The following is an 18,692-nucleotide window of genomic DNA, read 5'->3' on the forward strand; positions in this document are numbered from 1 at the left end:
CCCCCCCCCCCCCCTCTCTAATTCTAGGGGTAACCTAGCTACCGCACTCAGCGGGGGAAGATGATGGACAAGCAAAATAGAATCACTTCTATTTTGCAATATGATTATGGTTTGTCAGAGATCATCCTTTACATGTCTATGTGAATATTCATTGACGATTCGTGACCAATTAGTCCAGACACCACATGCTTTTTTTTTTTTTCTGCGCTATGATATCAGAATCTGGATATCTCATTTTACTTAATGATGAAATGGATTCTGGTGAGACTGCATTTTCTCTTTTTTCTTTTTTTTCTTGGCCTGTTCGGTTGCTGGTATGCTTCCAATGAGACTTGATATCCGCATCTGGTTGCAACCCTACCTGACTTTCTCCACTCCATTATTTTGTCTCCTAACCCCGTTTACAAGGATATTTATCTTTGGTGGCCATTGGTGTCTTGCAGCCTCCGCATGTTCCCGTTTCAACTAATTGTTTCTGCACATAGTGGCAACAGACGCGTCACTAGAACATATCGATTGGCATTCATTGCGCCGTGAATCTCGGTCTTGGTCAACTACCCTTTCTTAGAGTGGTATGATGAAGTCAATTATTAGGAGACGATCATTTTTCAGCTGATCTTTCACGGCTGCAGACGAATAATCCCGCATTTGCCCCCGCTCAGGTGCAGGGGTTATTCTTCACTTGTCTAGCTTCCTCGGTTGAGATGATAGGATAGGATATGACCACTGTCTCTGCCATGGTAGATACAGACCGTGGTACGGTACACCTCCTGTTGAACCCATGCAGCTGTAATAGAATTCGGAGACTGACGTGGCGCCCCTTGTCTGGCTCAAACACTCAAATTTTCATCTCTTGAGGCTGATGGAGGAAGTTCGAGGCGAAAGTTTGGTCATACCGTCGTTCATTGAGTGATGGGCAAAACTGTTTCGATGTGTGCCTTCTGACACTGGAAAAAGAATAAGCGGAACGCTTTGGGCCTCCACTTTTCCGAGCATCCTAGGTTGTGTTTCCAAAAGGCACCTTCGCACAGCTGTCTACTCGCTACCACGCAGGATTGCCGGCTCATCCGAACTAAGTGCTAGGACAATGAGCCGTCGAACAGCGGAACCATGGAAAGGGGTTGATGCCAACTCAGCGGCGCCGGTGCTAGCTTACTACCGTGACGAAGAAGCAACATTGACGATTGACTGTACACCACCTACTGAAGTGACTGAATCTGGTTCTACAACATCATTTGCCACCCTCACACCTTCTCTCCCACCCCGTGCTATTTAGGAAATTACTAAACCATTCTTGGTCGTGGCGATTGACATTTAGAAACAAGGATCAAGGAAACAGTGGTGACAGGCTCTGCCCAAACCGACGAGAGTTTCTGCTTCGACTCAGAGACCGTCAGCTTGGCCCATCCTGCGGACTTACTAGTTTTTCTATAGTAGCGAGGTGTATTTCATTAAATCTGACGACGTTAAAATTGAATATCTGACCCCCGCATGCACGGTCCACTGTGCTGGGTTCTTCAGTCCCGTGATCGTACTGTTACGCTGGAATCCTCTGCACATCTACGCATATGTGTCTTCCGAGGAACAAATGGAAAGACTTAGGTTTGCTCTCAAAATTTTAAGGTACGAGGGCCTTCATTACTGTGTGACCCGTACGCGTTCGGATTGGCCCATGGCTGAAAATATGCTAAATTTCGGCAACGAGTTGTATCCAATAGAGCCCGATGGCAGGCCAAGGAATATATGCAGCTAATAAGTAACCCTGTCAAGTACATCCCTAGCTTCAGGGATCTTGAATACGGGTTCCACTGACCCGCACACAGGAGATTCAGGGCGGCTCCTCGCATCTGCAAGCTGACAGCTGCCAGCAATCCTTCTACGCAATTCATGTTCCAGGATTTTAGCTCTGCATATGCCCGTATCACTCTTGCTTGATACGCGAGGCCTGGCCAAACTAGATATCGGACTTCCACAGGGCTTTGGTACGATTGCTTTTGGGGATACCACCCGAGTTGGGCTTGTGGGCACAGTGGCCCGACCGCTGACGTCTCTGTGATCGCCATCGAATCTGCACTGTGTCCCACTAGATCCTTATACGTAGTCGAATCAACGAACGCAAGCCTTACCATTTCCGCCAAAGTGCGGCCGACACGATCTTGGAGCCTACACTAGGGCCACTGGCAAAGTGTGGCTGTATATGCACAGTCACTGTGCCATCACAATGAGGCAGCTACGCCTCAACTGAGGTCATTGACGTGGCAGATGTAGGTCTATCTGATGTCAATTAGTCAGGGGGTTCCATAATTTATGGTTGCCTTACTTCTCCCCTAAGGCGTTGCGGTCTTCGGTCTAAGGGAGTCCTCAGGCAGCTATGCAGCCAGCCTAGCCTTTTCCAAAGATACGAAAGTAGCCTCGCGGTCTATGGGCACTTTTCTCTGTTCCTCATTTTTGGGGGAAAAAAGAATGACGCCTGTGCTGCTCCTCCGTGTATGTACAAGAGGACAAAAGGCTAGGGTTTGGCGAACATGTACTTGACTTCAGCATATTGCCCGATTAGCCAGATACCGTCCTCAAAGTACTAATCCGTCCTGTGAAATAATCCTCATACTTCAACACTCAAGTCCGTGTAGTTCCCCTGTGGTGTCATCATCACGTGGTAAAGCAATGCCCTGAATGTATGTACTTCCTGTAGGCCAATGACGTCAATATGATCAATGGAATAAAGGACAAGGTCGCCCACCAGAGTGCAAATTCAGATTCTTTCTTCAACATAATCTTTCCATTTCGAAGAGCTCCGTTACTGTTAGAGAAATCAAGTAATTCTCATCTATCCTTGAGTACATCCCTTGTTGCTAATGTCACCTTAGGAAGTACAACTTCATCTCCATACCAATCATCAATCTATTTAAATTGTACCCTCGATTCTCCTATCTTCAGCAACACATATTCATCAAGCTGCTACCACAACCATGCCAATGCTCAAGCAACTCACCTCAATTACTGCCCGGCTGGGCCAGCCCATCAAAACCGCCAACCTCCGAGCCCAGCAACCACTTATCCAGCCAATCAACCAAAACAGGCGAGCCTTTCACGCCTCCCCGAGGCCTCAAACAACTCATCAGCAAAAGGAGGAAGAAAGTAAATTCCACGATCGAAACATCCTCGACCCTCAGCGCAATGAAGGCACCCAAACGGGTACGGACAATGAAGTCGCTAGCCATCCATCAGCCTATGACCCAAACACGACGAGGCCCGAGAGCGAGATCCAAGAGTCCGAGAAGGAGAGTCAGCAGCAGGGTAAAGTTAGCAACCCGCTGAATGTTAGTCCGGGGAATACTAAAGTGAGTGGCACACGACCAACGCAGGAGGGGCTCCCGGATCGTAACGCAGAGAAAGAGGTGACGAGTGGAAGGGGAGCGGCGCGGAAGAATAGAGAGGTCAACAAGCCGAAGAAGTAGACAAGGGTTGTACAATGGATATTTTGGCCATAGTATTTGAATACCCATGTTTGGCACATACTGGAGTTAACATGATTTGTGTTTTATACAAGACTACACGGCTCAGTTCAAATTCTGTGATAACCAGTAAGCACTATCATTATTACTTATGAGATATAATCATATAGACATTTATGAAGAATATACATCCATCTTGTTCGCTTAGTTCTGTGACTCAGCTCCGTATTTAATGATGTCGCTGCCACCCAGGACCCAAACCTTCTCAGAGCCGGCAGGAACATCCCCTTCTAAAGCCTTGAGTCCTGCATTGACCGCGGCTCGTGCAATCACGTCCGCTTCCTGAGCCCATCCATTCTTCAGTCCAGAGTGTATTTTCCCAGCAAATCCAGCAATACAGCGGATTGCAGCTTCCATAGGCCGGCTCTCCTCTCTCTGCCCGGCAATGAGACCAGGACGCAGAATGACGGTTCTCTCAAACCCTAGCGCCTTCACGTCTTCTTCAATTTCAGCTTTCATTCGGGGATACGCGAAGTATGCATTCTTATCAGCTCCAGCGGATGAGATCAGAACGTAAACCTTAGTGCCAGCATCGCGTGCTGCGCGTGCCATCTCGACGTTCAGGCCATGTTCTATTTTATATTGGTTCTCGAAACCACCCGCGCTTGCACGAGTAGTGGCAAACGCGGAAAAGAAGATAGATGGGGTTGGAGTGAGCGAGGAGAGCTCACTGGCCCAGCGCGACGTATCGTCAGATACGATTGTGGTCAGTTTGGTCTGGGCGGCAGATGCGGCTTGTGGAGTGCGACGGGAGATTGTGTCCACACGAGCGACAGAGGGATGTGCGAGAAGACTGTTGAGGATAAAGCTCCCCTTTAAGACCCGACAATGATAAGGAGCTGACAGTTAGCCACGACGCGCTACTCGTGTCCGGTAGACTAGATATAACTTGCAACAATCTACATACATAGGGGGAAGATAGTGTGTCTTGCTGCGATAAGTATGGTCATATGAAGCACTTACCACCATTCCGGTACATCCGATCAAGGCTGTGTTGGCCATCTTTATAAATCTGTAGCGATTGTGATTGCAGTTTAAAAATGAGGTTAGTTGGCTAAATTACCCGCAGGGAGTAGAAGATGACGTCGGGTTGATTAGTGATTACCAATTATCAATGGACTAGTTAGGCTCAAACAGGATATGTATGCCTCAGGCCGCGCAGAAATTGGAGAATTTCCCGTGATCGTGAATAATGCGGAGAAGTGCCGGAAGTGGCGAGTTCTGCCGCCATTTACCGCTGGAGAAGCCGATAAAAATCTAATCGATAAGAGAGAATGAAAGAATCACGCAATTCACGCTAACCGCAATAGGCAACGGGGCCCTGGGGTTTCTATAGTAGACGGCGCATGGGGGGACTCTTTTTTACCCCATTGCCTCCCCCTCTGTCATTCATTCCTTTCTTTTCTTTTCCCGTCTTCATACTTGTTTGTTTGGCCTGTATCTAGACAGGAATCTTTGTCGGGATGGCTTCTTCCTCCCCAGTCTTGTCGGCTCTCGAGGGTCCGACCTATGTGACTTCGCAGACGCTTATCCAACAAGTGGCGTATGTCCTGAGCGATAAGATCTTCTCTTATTCTCCAGAGTCCTTCGACCTCGATGCTGCTCTTAAGCAATGGGCCGCCAGCCAAGAATCCAATGCCAATGGCGAAACTCCTGCCATCCAAGCAATGGAAACTCGTCAGGGTGCTGGTAACATCGCCCTTGGCTACCTCTTTTCTCAAGACTTCGACTTGAAGAAGCGCCATGTTCCCCAGGGCATTGTCGCCTCTTCTGCCACCCTTCCTTATATGCGCTCGGCCTTGGAGCAGCTCTCTCTGTTGTACTCAGTTGCCAGCCCTGTTGCCGCGCATGTTGCTGCTGTCGACTATGCCGGAGAGGAGGGCTTGGTCTCCGACTATGTATCCGCCCTTTCTCTTGCTGAAGAGCTTGGATTGGGTCTTGTTTCTAGCGCCTCCGTTCACGAGTCGCAGCACATGGCGCTGCTTACGACCTTGCTCGCGTCGGTCTTGCCTTCTGTTCACATTTACGATGGTGTTCGCGTTGGACGCGAAACCACCCGGGTCATCGATGTTCTGAGCCAGGCGGGTCTTTCTCGCACCTATGAAGCTGTCCGTAAGACCTTGGAAGATTCCCGCAGCCGTCACCTTGACACTCAAGGAAAGCTATTGGAGTTGCTCCAGTCTCTTAACGGTGAACTCGGCACAGACTATGGTCTCTTCGAGTACCACGGCCACGCGGAGCCGGTTTCCGTTTTGGTTGCTTTTGGTACCGTTGAGGCATCTCTTACTGCTCAGATTGCCCGCTCTCTGGCTAAGGATGGCGTTCGTGTTGGCGTTATCAACGTTCGTGTTTACCGTCCATTTGTGGAGGAGGAGTTTCTCCGTGTGCTACCTCAGTCTGTCAAGACTGTAGGTGTCCTAGGCCAGGTTGTCAACGAACAAGCTGTTCAAGAGCAGGGCATCCGGTCTGCCCTATATGAAGATGTCCTTGCAGCTTTGACTTTCGCTACTGGCCGTGAGAACGTCCCTACATGTGTGGACATCAAGTATGCCCGCTCCCAGCGCTGGGACTTGATCAACACCGCAGCTGCATTCCAGCTTATCTCCGAAAAGCCTATCGTTCAGACTGATGGCCAGTCGGTGCCGCTTCAGTTGCTCGACCCCTCTGCAGTCCAAGAATATACCTTCTGGGATGTCGACACTTCTGCCTGCGATAATGCTGCTGCCTTACTCTCCCAGGCCCTTGCAGCCGATTCAGCTAGCAACGTGATCACCAACAAGACTCACGACAACCTTGTCCAGGGAGGTGCAGTACGCATTGATATCCGCAAGAGCGCCAAAACCCTGGAAGCTCCCTATGCTATCACTGCCGCCAACACCGCATATGTTGGAGATGTCAAGCTTCTTGCAGATATCGACATCGCTGCCTCTATCCAGGACAACGGCAACCTTATCATCAACGCTCCTGGCGTGAAGGATGAGGACCTGGAGAAGAAGCTTCCTGTAGCCTTCAGACAGCAGGTTGCGGAACGTGGAATCTCTCTCTACGTTGTCGACCCCTCGGTTACCGGCGACGAGTCGCTCAACTCTGTTGTTCTCCAGACCGCTTTCCTGCGAGTCGCCCTTCCTTCGTTGGAGGAGATCGGCATCAAGAAGCTGGGATCGATCACTGGTAATGTTGAATCTCTTGAGAACATCAGCAAGGACCTTGATAAATTGCTTCGCCAAATCGAGATCCCCGAGGCCTGGAAAACGCCCGAGGAAGGCTTTGAGGCTCCTCAGCTGCCCAAGGACATCTCTCCCAACAGCTTTGTGTCCTTCGACAAGGAGGACTCTGAGCCCGTTTCTCTGCTTAAGGACTGGCAGACTGCCGCAAAGGGCTTGGCTTTCAAGGAGGCCTACGGAACCAAGGCTGCTCTCCGACCTGACACTGCTGCAAAGACCTTTACTGTCCATGTCAAGGAGAACAGACGCCTGACGCCTGTTACTTATGACCGGAATATCTTCCACATCGAATTCGACTTGGGTGATTCTGGTCTTACGTATGACATCGGTGAGGCTCTTGGTGTTCACGCTGAGAATGACGTGAAGGAGGTCTCTGACTTCATCGCATTCTATGGTCTGAACGCCGACGATATCGTCGAGGTGGCTAGCCGCGAGGACCCAGCCGTGCTGGAGAACCGCACGGTGTTCCAGGCTCTCACTCAGAATGTTGATATCTTCGGTCGCCCTCCCAAGCGTTTCTACGAGGCTCTTGCTGAATTCGCAACTGATGAGAAGGAAAAGACTGACCTTCTTACCCTGGGTGGACCCGAGGGGGCTGAGGAATTCAAGCGTCGCTCCGAGGTTGATACCGTCACTTTTGCCGACATTCTGCTTGAATACCCCTCTGCTCACCCTGAATTCCATGACTTGATCCGTATTGTCGGCCCTCTTAAGCGTCGTGAATATTCTATTGCCTCCTGCCAGAAGGTTACTCCTAACTCGGTGGCGCTCATGATCGTCGCCGTCAACTGGGTGGCTCCCAACGGCCGTGACCGATTTGGTCTGGCCACCCGCTACCTCAGCAGGCTTCAACCTGGCTCCCCCATCACTGTTAGTGTGAAATCCAGTGTGATGAAGCTGCCGCCTAAGTCCACCCAGCCTATTATCATGGCAGGTCTTGGTACAGGTCTTGCTCCTTTCCGTGCCTTCGTGCAGCACCGTGCACTTGAGAAGGCCCAGGGCAAGGAGATTGGTGCCGTTCTGTTGTACATGGGCTCTCGTCACCAGCGCGAAGAGTACTGCTACGGTGAGGAGTGGGAGGCCTACCAAGAGGCTGGTGTCATCACCCTGCTTGGCCGTGCCTTCTCCCGTGACCAGCCCGAGAAGATCTATATCCAGGATCGCATGCGCCAGACTTTGCCTGAGATCGTTGATGCTTACATTCGTGAAGAGGGATCTTTCTACCTCTGTGGTCCCACATGGCCGGTTCCCGATGTGACCGCCGTGCTGGAAGAAGCAATTGCCATCGAGGCCAAGGCAAACGGCAAGAAGGTTGACACTAGAAAGGAAATTGAGAAACTCAAGGATGAGGAGAGATACGTCCTTGAGGTGTACTAGAGGACTTGATGAAAAAGATTTTGCTGCTATGTTGATTTTCTTTTTGAGTTTCTCTGCATGAAGTTGACATGAAGTTGATGACCATCCTGTTTTGGTTTAGCGCTTGTTAGCATCAAAACACCCGATCTATAGAAATAGACTTACTTTCAACCTCATTGACTTTTCCCGAATCAAACCATAATAAGGAAAGACATACTCTGTATATTTTACGTCACACAAATATGATCTCAGCTGCAGCACAGCGTCTGAGACCTAGATCTTGATTATAGTATGTACTCTTAAGAATCTGCTGGTCGATCTGTCTTTCCGGCCCGGGCCTATGTGGTTCTGGGCGCCACAATTAAATCCCCACTTGCCAAGGGTTACCTTCGCTACCAACGTACTGTGTAGTATTAGGGATATTGTTCTAGGATTATATTGGAAGATCACTTTAGGAGAAGCCTCGAAACATCCTCTGGCTATAAGATCCAAAAGTGGTTCAGAAGTTGTTACCAGAATCAGCTTGTATTACATTTCCAGCACCACACCGAATATTGAATTTGGTATACACGCATACCCTTTCGAATGATATATTTTGTATCCTTTGGGTATCTTCTATATAGTGGATTGTAGCGTAGATCTCTTGTCTTTTCCAAAAAACACCGCCTCATTTATGCAAAATCCATGGTCCTGGTCTCTCAACAAACAACACTTGTGAATGTATCATGAAAAGACACGCACGTAATTTTTGTAGGAAAATCAAATTAGAAAATGTTGACATCTCAAGCCCGACCGAGAGCCCCCAGTTTCGTCCTCCCATAGGCACCCCCCTTTTCTTTCCTCAATTCCAGTGCTCTCCGGTACGGCGGAGCTGTAGGTGGCTGGACGGGATCTAAGCTTACATGGTCGGGGGGGAGAGTGTAGGACGCATCGGAATCCCAGGAAGAGAGGTCGCCGCAGGCGATGAAAGGAGGAATCCACCTGTTTTCGACGGCGAATTTCTCAGTCACGGGCTTTTGAGAGAGAGGTTCTTGTGCGGAAGGGCTATCGGAATCGGCATGCAGCATGCGGACCTGGTTCTCTTTGTGGGGTGCGGTTGACGAAACGGTCTTTGTAGTCGTGAGTTCCGCTCCGGGCTTGGCTTCAGAGTCAACATCCATCACCTCTACACCGACGTTACCATCAGCGGACACCGTATGTGCCACTGCTGCGCCACCGAAGAGGGGGTTCTTGAGAGCTTCCATGCCCATGGAGCCACCGTGGATGGAGGGTGGGATGAAGCCCTCGCAGACTACGAACGCTTCCAGACTGCTTGCTCGGCTGCTTCTCGGCTTCGCGACGCTGACCTTCTCGAAGACGGTACGAAGCTGTGCGTAGATAAGGTCGACATCACGGCCACGGAAGATCTTGGCCACGAACTTGCCTCCGGGGCGGAGAACACCTAGAGCGAGGTTCAGGGCGGCGTAGAGCAGCTGGGATTGAATGTAGATGTCTAGATCGTGCAGACCAGTGACGTCCGGGGCACCATCGGAGATAACCAGGTCGACAGGATGCGGTTGGCGGAGAGAAGAAGGGGAAGATGTGGTGGAATCGTAAGCCTCCGGGTCCAAGGCGCGGAGAAGAAGCGGGATTGTGGATGGGTGTGTAATATCTGCCTTGAGGGTTGTAATGCCTTCCAGCGGCGCCATCGGTTGCAGATCAATGGAGACGATCTTGACATTCTTCCTAGGTTTCAATTCCTTCATATCCGCATCTCCATCAACGTCGTTGTCCGTCGCATCACCGTTCGCACTCGCCAGCGCGGCCGCTTCCTTGCTTTTCTTCTCCACCCACGCCCTACGCCCGAAGCTCTCGCCCTTAATCAACACCCGACTCAAAACTTGACTCCAACTACCCGGCGCTGCGCAAAGATCCACAACCCGTGTGACTTTCTCCGGGTTCTCGTGCTCGAATAGATCAAATTGTTCATCGATCTGGATTAGCTTGAACGCTGAGCGCGCACGCCAATTTTGTTCCTTGGCCAGCCGGTAGTACGCATCGCGCTTGTCCTTAGAGGATTTACCCATATTCGCGGTGTCTGCACGACGGCTGAAACTATGTCAATGGCAGGTAAAGAAGAGCGATTTTCAATGAATTTCTCCGTGGGGCAGAGGCGGGCGCCGATAAGATTGACTCCAAGGCGGCGAGCCGAGGGCTTTTTTTCTGCCGCTCTTTTTCCCTTCTCGGCGCCGAAAAATAATTCTTCAATCAACCAGAAACAACATATATCGTCATAATTGCTTCCAGGTCCTCGTCATGGGTCAGAAACGGCAGCGGGACCAAAAGGGTGTAGGATCCTTTGCGAAGAAAAGGAAGAAGAGCGCAAAGCCTAGCAATGCGACCGAGGAAGAGAGCGACTGGGATGGCATTGTCGCAGTGGATGAGCTCAACTGGAAGGAGGTAGCTCTGCCGGATCGTCTTGAAGATGCTGGTGGCTTTTTTGGATTGGAGGAAATCGAGGGTGTTGATATCATACGGTCCGAAGGGAGTGGTGAGATTAAATTCAAGGTATGTTCTTTGCGCCGCGGTTTTGAGCGATCTCTAGTGACACCCATTAGGCAAAGGCTGGAAAACCGAAGAAGTCAATCTTGAAGAAGAAAGAGCCGGAGGAAGAGAAAGCCCAGTCGGATGATGAGTGGGAAGGTTTCGGCGACGACGATCAGGCTGCGTCCCAGGACGAATCGAGGGAGACCCAAGACGAACCCACCCAGACCGATAAGAAGGCGAAGGCGAAAGAGAGCAAAAATGCGAAGAAGGAGAAGAGAAACGCAAAGGATGTGAAGAAAGAACAGAAAACAAAAGCTGCCGAAAGTAAAGAAGACAAGAGCATCAAATCCGGACTCTCGTTTGCAGCCCTTCAGGATGAAGAAGAAGACGACGGTGCGGACGTCTCTGCTTGGGAGTCTCTTGGGCTCTCTCCCGAAATCCTCACTGGTATCTCGAAGATGAAGTTCACCACGCCAACGTCTGTTCAAAAGGCCTGCATACCTCCCATCTTGGATGGTCGTGATGTCATCGGAAAGGCTTCGACAGGTTCTGGAAAAACGCTGGCTTTCGGAATTCCCATTCTAGAGTACTATCTGGAAAAACTGCGGAGTAAAACTCAGCAGGATTCAGAAAAAACCGAGACCACACCGATCGCGCTTGTTTTATCGCCTACTAGAGAGCTGGCGCATCAGCTCGCGAAACATATTGGAGAGGTGGTCAGCCATGCCCCAGGTGTCAATACTAGGATTGCGCTTTTGACCGGTGGTTTGTCCTTGCAAAAGCAACAGAGAGTCCTTGCCAACGCTGATATCGTAATCGGTACACCTGGTCGAGTGTGGGAAGTTCTCAGCACTGGACAAGGTCTGATTCGCAAGATGCAGGCGATAAAATTCCTTGTTATTGATGAGGCCGATAGGCTTCTGAGTGAAGGGCACTTCAAGGAAGCTCACGAGATATTGGCAGCTCTTGACCGCGTCGTGGATGGAGATTTCCCGGACGAGTCAAACGACGAATCTGATAATGAATCTGACCCCAGGTCTGAGAGACAGACCCTGGTTTTCTCAGCTACGTTCCACCGTGACCTTCAGCAGAAGCTTGCGGGCAAAGGCAAGTGGACCGGTGGTGATATCATGAGCCAAAAGGAGTCGATGGAGTACCTTCTTCAGAAGCTTAACTTCCGCGAGGAGAAGCCTAGATTCATTGATGTGAACCCAGTTTCGCAGATGGCAGAGAACCTTAAGGAGGGTATTGTGGAGTGCGCTGCTATGGAAAAGGTACGTTTGAACCCAAACGCATCATATATTCCGCCTAACGATTTATGCAGGACCTCTTTCTTTATACACTGCTCCTCTATCACCCTAAGCATCGCACTTTAGTTTTCACGAATTCCATATCCGCCGTCCGACGATTAACTCAGCTCTTACAAGCCCTTCAACTCCCAGCCCTTGCTCTTCACTCATCCATGGCCCAAAAGGCGCGACTTCGTTCCGTCGAGCGGTTCTCCTCTCCATCATCAGACCCTAGCTCCATTCTTGTCGCGACCGACGTTGCTGCGCGTGGACTCGACATAAAGGGTATTGACTTTGTAGTTCATTACCACGCACCTCGCACTGCGGACGCATACGTCCACCGCTCTGGTCGTACCGCGCGTGCTGGAGCATCGGGAAAGAGTGTCATCATCTGCTCTCCGGACGAAATGGTCGGTGTGGTCCGACTCGCTGCAAAGGTGCATGCGAACATGGCCAACCGAAAGAAGGTCCCTCTCGAATCGTTAGAGTTAGACCGTCGGGTCGTATCTCGTGTCAAACAACGAGTCACTTTAGCGGCTCGGATCGTTGACTCCAATATCGCCAAAGAGAAGGTGTCATCCGAGGACAACTGGCTCCGCACGGCTGCAGAAGATCTAGGCGTTGACTACGACAGCGAGGAGTTCGATAATGCCGCAGCGCGCGGGCGCGGACGCGGACGCGGACGACAGGAACGGGAACGGAAGGCTGGAAGCACTTCCAAAGGTGAACTGGCGGGAATGCGCGCCGAACTGAAGCAATTACTCTCCCAGAGAGTGAATGTGGGTGTGAGCGAGCGGTATCTGACTTCAGGACGAGTTGATATCGAGGCTCTACTGCGTGGGGAGGGTAATAATTCTTTCCTGGGACAAGTGGATGCGTTGGACTTCTGAATTGCGACATGTACATAAAGCATAAAGGACGATTGAATGTATACACTACGCCAGCAGATTCAAGTACCTGTGTAGACTACAAGGCTAATGCCCAGGAGCAAAACTTATTTCTCATTGAAAATTGGATCAATTTGAACTTACTCCCTGACAGGTAGGGAATTAAGCGAAGAAATAGAACGGAAGAAGCTCAATGGAACGTCTCGTTCTTACCAATGTCGTTTCACTGCTTGTCCAAACTTACATATGCACGTCAATAATCTGTTTCCACATCTATAACAGAGGGCAGTACCGCACAAACAGCTTAGAACGATTAGCATCTACTGGGGAAGACAATGCCTGAAAGGGGTTCGACTCACTACAGATGCTGGCAGCCTTCGTAGCGTTCCAGCATCCGGTGACACCCTGGACAATTCCTCCACTTTTCCTTCTTCGCCAACTTAAGAAATTCTTTGGTTCCGTTGTCTCGAACAGTAGAGACATTACTGTTGCACCGCCCTTGGTGGGAGGGTCCTTTGCACGAGGTACAAGTGCTCTGCAGGCAATGACTGCATGCCCTGGAGCGATCGTGGCGGGGAGAAGGAGCAAGATAGCGTGCGCAACTCGCATTGAAACAATATGTTTTCCTAGGATCTTTATACTCCGCCATTCTTTCTTTGAGACGTTTGGTCATGTCCTCCCCTAGGCATCCAGAGACGAGCCAGACCGGAATGACCTTGCGACAACATGTTGGAGGCAAGAAGCAACCACTGCTGTTGACGGAGCACTCGAACATTCTGGTTATGCAGGGACGGCAATAACGGTGGGAGCATGTGGGTTGCAAGGTAGCACTACGCTCCACGATTGACATACATGCTGTACACTCGTCAAAACACTTTTCAGGGTTCTTCTTTTTTGTCTTGGGTGCCGGCGGTTCTGTCTTTCCTGTGTCATGTTATCTCAGAGGTCTGAATTTGCAAAGTTGGCATTGGGGTCGTAATTATCTCACGCGTTTCTGGAGAGGCTTCATCGGGGGCCGAGGACTTTGACTGGGTCTTGGAACGAGTGAGAGCCTTCCAAAATCCCATCCTAACTTCTGGGAGGTTGTTTGTAGTAGTAAATAGTTGTACCGAACTACAACGACAACGAAACACCTTTCCACAGCTGGACTGCGTTGGGCTGCCATACTTATAATACAATGCATGCGCGAGAGGGGGAATGGCTGTGTGTTGTTATGAGCTCATCTTCTCCTCCTGTTATCACATAGGTATCTCTTTCGTATGGCGGGATTGAAGTTCCTGAATGATCTCCTATTGTTACATCAAGTGGTTCTGTCGTACGGCGGGATTGAAGTTCCTAAATGACCAAGCTTTGTGTAGATAATGACGTACATCTCCTCGACTATGTCTGTGAGACAGATGTATTAGCTTTATGCATGCTATAGATTTATGCTACAATGTGCTGCCAATATAGCAAACTGTCGTTGCAGGTGACGAGGTGGTCTGGATAGTATGTAGTGTCAATAAGATTATAACCTGTTCAATGCTTATATATTGTAAAATACAAGCGATGAAGCAAAAGAACTTACCCACCAAAATGATTATAATCCAATCATTGCAACGAAGAAGTCTATTGCCTTGCATCGATCTAGACTTTATTAGGGTCTGGCGAAGACTAGTGACTTGCGTTGATGCCGAAAAGGGGAAGGGTACAGCCCTCTGGCCCACTCGCAATCTTCTCTTCAGTGTCAACTTTCAAGGGGCATTTAATCAAACCTGAAGCCTTCTAAACTAATTAGAGTTAGTGCCAATCAAATTGCAACCAACAAACTATGGACATGACTCGCCGACGTTCAGCCATTTAAACACCACCAGCGCGCCATCGAATTCTGCTGAGAGAGAGGAATGGATACGGATCCTGGAGCGAGATTAAAAAGAGCTGATCTTGGGATGCTGATCCATGTCAAGTGAAACAAACAATGAATGAGACAAGATCGGTGATGAATTAATCCGGACCCGTCTGTACTGCCAGTGCAAATCATCATCCTTTCAGGTCCAAGTCACAGAATGCTTCTTCAAAAGAAATGGGAACTGTTTGCTTTGGGACGCTGATGGATTCAGATCACGATGGAGAGCCCAATGCGAGTCATCATCTCTGCCTGCGTCACTGATATCGGTGGTGATCCACAGCGACGCCATAATACTCTAGGGAGTGCGTTCTGCGAGGAGGTCTTAAACCGAGAATTCCATGCATCGCTCCAACCTGCTGGGTACGACCACGTCCATATTCCCGCGGACTTCGACTCGGCCAAGCCGGTGAAGCGCTGGTTTATCTTCGACTTGAACGTTCGTGGAGAACTCGGCGCGGACGAGGTTGCGCAGATCCCCCATCAAGTCTATCTGGCTAGCCGCCAGGGAGACAATTGGTAGGAGCGTCGCCACCCATTCCTTCCGGGCTACACGGCTTACTCTAGTGTTAGGATTTTCATTCCACGCCCGCAATGGATTGACTCCGCAAAGGCCCGAGCCAACTCATATACATGGGGCGGAAGACTGGAACAGAAACTAGTGGCTGGCATGAGGAATTCATTGCTCCAGGCGTGAACTACATGTCAAGGCAGCACTCCATATTTTTTCCCTTTCTGTCCCTGTTCGCGTCTCTCTCGTCAAGGTGTCTCGGGTGGCGTTTGCCCCCTGCATGCTGGACACTCTTCATTATCCTTATCCTCCTGCCAGTCCCAAACGTCTTGGCGCTGGTTGGGTGGACACGTCACTTGGTTCTGCAGGGCAACCGCACATCTCGCGATGTATACTGTGGCTTCGTGGCCACAGACCCCGAACCGACCTCGCACGTTCTCACACATCTGCCCTTTGTCAGCGAGCATTTCTTATACCCACGATACGAATGTGTCTTCACAGTTTTGGACGTATCCAAAGGCTATGACGATCCCCGTGAAGAACTGGCTGCTAACCGAAAGCCTAACCTTAAAGTTAAAAATTCCCATCAATATAGGACACTGAGCCAAGATACCTCAAGCCAAAAAGATCTCAAGCTTCACCCTCCCACAACTGTTCACGAACTGTGCGGGTCCATATACATATGCACTGTAAAACTCTCATAGATGAAGGCGGCGCATAGGAAATAGCAGACAAGAATATACCAGAGCATCCGCAGTCCTCGAACTAGCAGACACCCACCGCTATAAAGCAGTGTCGTTTTCGGAAACTACGATGATGAAATTTACCATACTGTTTGCCCCCCCGATAGTAACCCTTGGTAGGGAGACATTTGTAGATACCCAAAGAGCCGGCGGAGTTGGGAAGCAAACAACCGGATTGATTGGCGGCTAACTTAGGGCGTTTGCTGTCCACGTATAAGGAGCTTGCCGACAATCCCCGGCATTGATTTTCTTCTCTGGATCAGCTGAAGAGGGGTTTATCAGTCTGCTCGATGTCAGATGCTAATCTTTCCCTCTGTACGCTGTATTCTACTTCCGATTGGGCCTGTATGGCGTGAGTTTGGCGATTTTATTTCTCTTAAGTCATACTATCGTCCTGTTTCCGCTTGGCTGATGTATTTCTTCAATCATTGAATGAATTAATTATATTTCTCCGCTACTTTCTACCGACTTATCTCTAAACACAGCTTATTGCTATCTCCCAAAGTCTCGCTCAGCGAACTCCTTCGAACCCTAGTTCACGGTTATAATCCCTCCAAATATAGCGCCTCAACCCAACAACTCCTTACAGTGGAGACACGGATTCAGAATAATTTTTTGAAACCTCCAGACAACCCTCTGATAGGGTACCAACTACTAGTGGAGCCAATTTCCAGTGATAGGAGTCTATATCAACGAACAAAAGGTCCACCGATAGGTTTCCGCTTCGGGCATCTATACCTGCAACCCTAAGTCGACAACACTCAGTTCCTGAAACCTTATTCCAATTAAACGACGACGCTCGGTGAATAGTCTCCTTTGCAGATGGGAAAGTATGTGGTGGATTAGTGGGATTGGATTGGTGTTGGCTATCGTAAGGCCCAAAAGGAATTGCGTGTCCTAGTTCTGGGTTGTATTTCGTATCTTTAGTTCTTCCTTTATTGTTAATTATCAGACTATATACAGGTTTTAGCGCTTCATCGATTGTACCTCTTCTAAAGATCAATAATGCTATGAGAACAATAAGTACGAGATGAAACGTGACCGTACCAACTTCGAGATCTGGTATACAATCACAGACGACAAGTACAAAGTCTACCTTGTCAGGCCCAATCGGCGCCAGTATCAACCTCATTAATCGGATTCAGGACATCGAATAGTCGAATTTCTCCCGTCGACACCAGATGCTGAAACCAGCCGAGACCTTCTTGAACCAAACCACCGTCCTTGAATTCATCAATCCAAATCTTCCCCAGCTTCCTGATATCGGCGCTGTCCTCAAAACATCTAGGAGGCGGTTTTGGGGCCCAGACCAGCCCTGCACCAATTGTCACGTTTCTCAGAATGCGAACACACTCAGCGCATGGCGCCCCATGTGTGCCGCGATAGTCATACGACCCATATCTCACACTTGCAAAGTGCATATACATTATGGCCCCAATCGCATAACAACCAGACCTCGGATTAGACGTTGCTCGCTGCAACATCGCCTCCAGATACGCGTGAAAAGGGTCTTGGATGCCCAATCCGTATGCTGCCGAAACGCCATTCTCATGGTTCCCAGCCGCTACATCAGACCTCCAATCCAGCAAGTCGTGCATCGCCGTTTCAACCTCCGTGATCACAAGGCCCTCTTCCAAGCTTTCCTTGCCGAATATATACCCACTGTTGGGTGACGTACAGCCACTGATGGCTCTCCATGCCCTAGCAGCGTCGAGCGAGAGCTGGTCACCGGTGCCGACACATTGCAGCATACTCCCATCGATGAGTGCATTAACCAACTGCCCACCAATGTCATACGCGCATCCAAGCGCAAAGCCCACGATCCGCAGCCGAAACGCACAATCGTCCCGCGAGAACGCAGCATAGTCATCGGAGATGGCCACACCAGAAAGCGACGCCGCTTTGACCGCCGTCTCCGGGTCCAGAAAGGCCAGCATAGCCAGCGAGCACGGTATTATTCCCGATTCAAAGGCCCCAACCGCCAGGGGGCTTGAAGACGGATAAAACAACGCACCCAGGTTCGTATTTCGCGCATTCCGGTAGAAGCTCTGTCGCTTATCGATATGGGGCACTTTCAGTCGGTCTCCGTGGAAGTGGTCGGAGACGATCTCGGAAGCGCCCCTCCGCGCTGCAGCAACGATCCCTGGGCCGAATCGTTGCAGGTGTGCTTTGCTGACGTCGGAAGATGATCTGATCCAGTACGAATTGGCCCGGGCGATGGAATCCTCGGGGGCTGTGATGACTGCTCGGCAGTAGGCAACTGCATCCTGCCAGACTTGGCTATCGGGAATCATGATTTCCCCTAGTAAGCCTTTTAGTCCGAGGCAGAGAGTCCGTCGATATGTGCATGCCGCGTGCTGGGTAGACGGGCTTAACGCCTCGGAAGGGCTTTCTCGCCATCGACTGTCGAAATCTGGGGATTCGGCCTCTTTCAGTAGCTTATAGATGTCGGCTACTAGGGTTGCATCCATCTCGGCAGAGTTTTTATCTATGTCAGCCTGACATTCTGGGGTTGAGATTGGAAGACTTTCAATTTTGACTGGGTGTTTTTCATCGAGGGTATAAGCAGCATCCATGTTATTAGCCATAGTCCAGGAGACTGGGATTTCAGGATTGGCCTCAGCTGGGACGAAAGATGTGTGTCGTGAAAAACAGAGGATGGATCTGGATACATAGTGGGGATAGGGCAGGGCTTATATAGTCGATGCTTCGTATTTATTGTTAGCGTATAAGAGACACTGATATGATCAAAATCG

The 18,692-nt window shown here is 50.0% G+C and overlaps 7 protein-coding genes across 7 annotated transcripts; 4 read left to right on the top strand and 3 right to left on the bottom strand.

Annotated features, from left to right (window-relative positions):
* Positions 1–2,969: 2,969 nt before the first annotated feature.
* On the top strand, positions 2,970–3,458 carry ANOM_010259 (uncharacterized protein; the record flags this gene model as incomplete). The annotated part of the gene is made up of 1 exon (XM_015555515.1): positions 2,970–3,458. The coding sequence occupies one exon, from the start codon at positions 2,970–2,972 to the stop codon at positions 3,456–3,458; it is 489 nt and encodes a 162-aa protein (XP_015402753.1).
* Positions 3,459–3,597: 139 nt separating this feature from the next.
* ANOM_010260 (uncharacterized protein) lies at positions 3,598–4,585 on the bottom strand. The gene is made up of 2 exons (XM_015555516.1): positions 4,479–4,585; positions 3,598–4,328 (listed from the first exon to the last, which is right to left on the bottom strand). Exons 1-2 carry the CDS (start codon positions 4,515–4,517, stop codon positions 3,660–3,662), a joined length of 708 nt encoding a protein of 235 aa, XP_015402751.1. The 5' UTR covers positions 4,518–4,585; the 3' UTR covers positions 3,598–3,659.
* A 393-nt stretch (positions 4,586–4,978) lies between these two features.
* On the top strand, positions 4,979–8,116 carry ANOM_010261 (sulfite reductase subunit alpha; the record flags this gene model as incomplete). The annotated part of the gene is made up of 1 exon (XM_015555517.1): positions 4,979–8,116. The coding sequence occupies one exon, from the start codon at positions 4,979–4,981 to the stop codon at positions 8,114–8,116; it is 3,138 nt and encodes a 1,045-aa protein (XP_015402752.1).
* A 761-nt stretch (positions 8,117–8,877) lies between these two features.
* On the bottom strand, positions 8,878–10,161 carry ANOM_010262 (tRNA methyltransferase TRM7; the record flags this gene model as incomplete). The annotated part of the gene is made up of 1 exon (XM_015555518.1): positions 8,878–10,161. The coding sequence occupies one exon, from the start codon at positions 10,159–10,161 to the stop codon at positions 8,878–8,880; it is 1,284 nt and encodes a 427-aa protein (XP_015402749.1).
* Positions 10,162–10,390: 229 nt separating this feature from the next.
* mak5 (ATP-dependent RNA helicase MAK5) lies at positions 10,391–12,800 on the top strand (the record flags this gene model as incomplete). The annotated part of the gene is made up of 3 exons (XM_015555519.1): positions 10,391–10,642; positions 10,693–11,895; positions 11,946–12,800. 3 exons carry the CDS (start codon positions 10,391–10,393, stop codon positions 12,798–12,800), a joined length of 2,310 nt encoding a protein of 769 aa, XP_015402750.1.
* A 2,102-nt stretch (positions 12,801–14,902) lies between these two features.
* On the top strand, positions 14,903–15,379 carry ANOM_010264 (uncharacterized protein; the record flags this gene model as incomplete). Its single annotated transcript, XM_015555520.1, has 2 exons — positions 14,903–15,201; positions 15,256–15,379. 2 exons carry the CDS (start codon positions 14,903–14,905, stop codon positions 15,377–15,379), a joined length of 423 nt encoding a protein of 140 aa, XP_015402747.1.
* A 1,657-nt stretch (positions 15,380–17,036) lies between these two features.
* On the bottom strand, positions 17,037–18,524 carry ANOM_010265 (uncharacterized protein; the record flags this gene model as incomplete). The annotated part of the gene is made up of 1 exon (XM_015555521.1): positions 17,037–18,524. The coding sequence occupies one exon, from the start codon at positions 18,522–18,524 to the stop codon at positions 17,037–17,039; it is 1,488 nt and encodes a 495-aa protein (XP_015402748.1).
* Positions 18,525–18,692: the final 168 nt, after the last annotated feature.

This window comes from Aspergillus nomiae, assembly GCF_001204775.2.
Source record: "Aspergillus nomiae NRRL 13137 chromosome Unknown contig00406, whole genome shotgun sequence".
Lineage (NCBI taxonomy): Eukaryota > Fungi > Ascomycota > Eurotiomycetes > Eurotiales > Aspergillaceae > Aspergillus > Aspergillus nomiae.

Coding starts and splice junctions, on each gene's coding strand:
- ANOM_010260 (XM_015555516.1), bottom strand. CDS start 4,517: ATGGCCAACACAGCCTTGATCGGATGTACCGGAATGGTG. Junction 4,329..4,478: donor TCGGATGTACCGGAATGGTG/GTAAGTGCTTCA, acceptor CGGGTCTTAAAG/GGGAGCTTTATCCTCAACAG.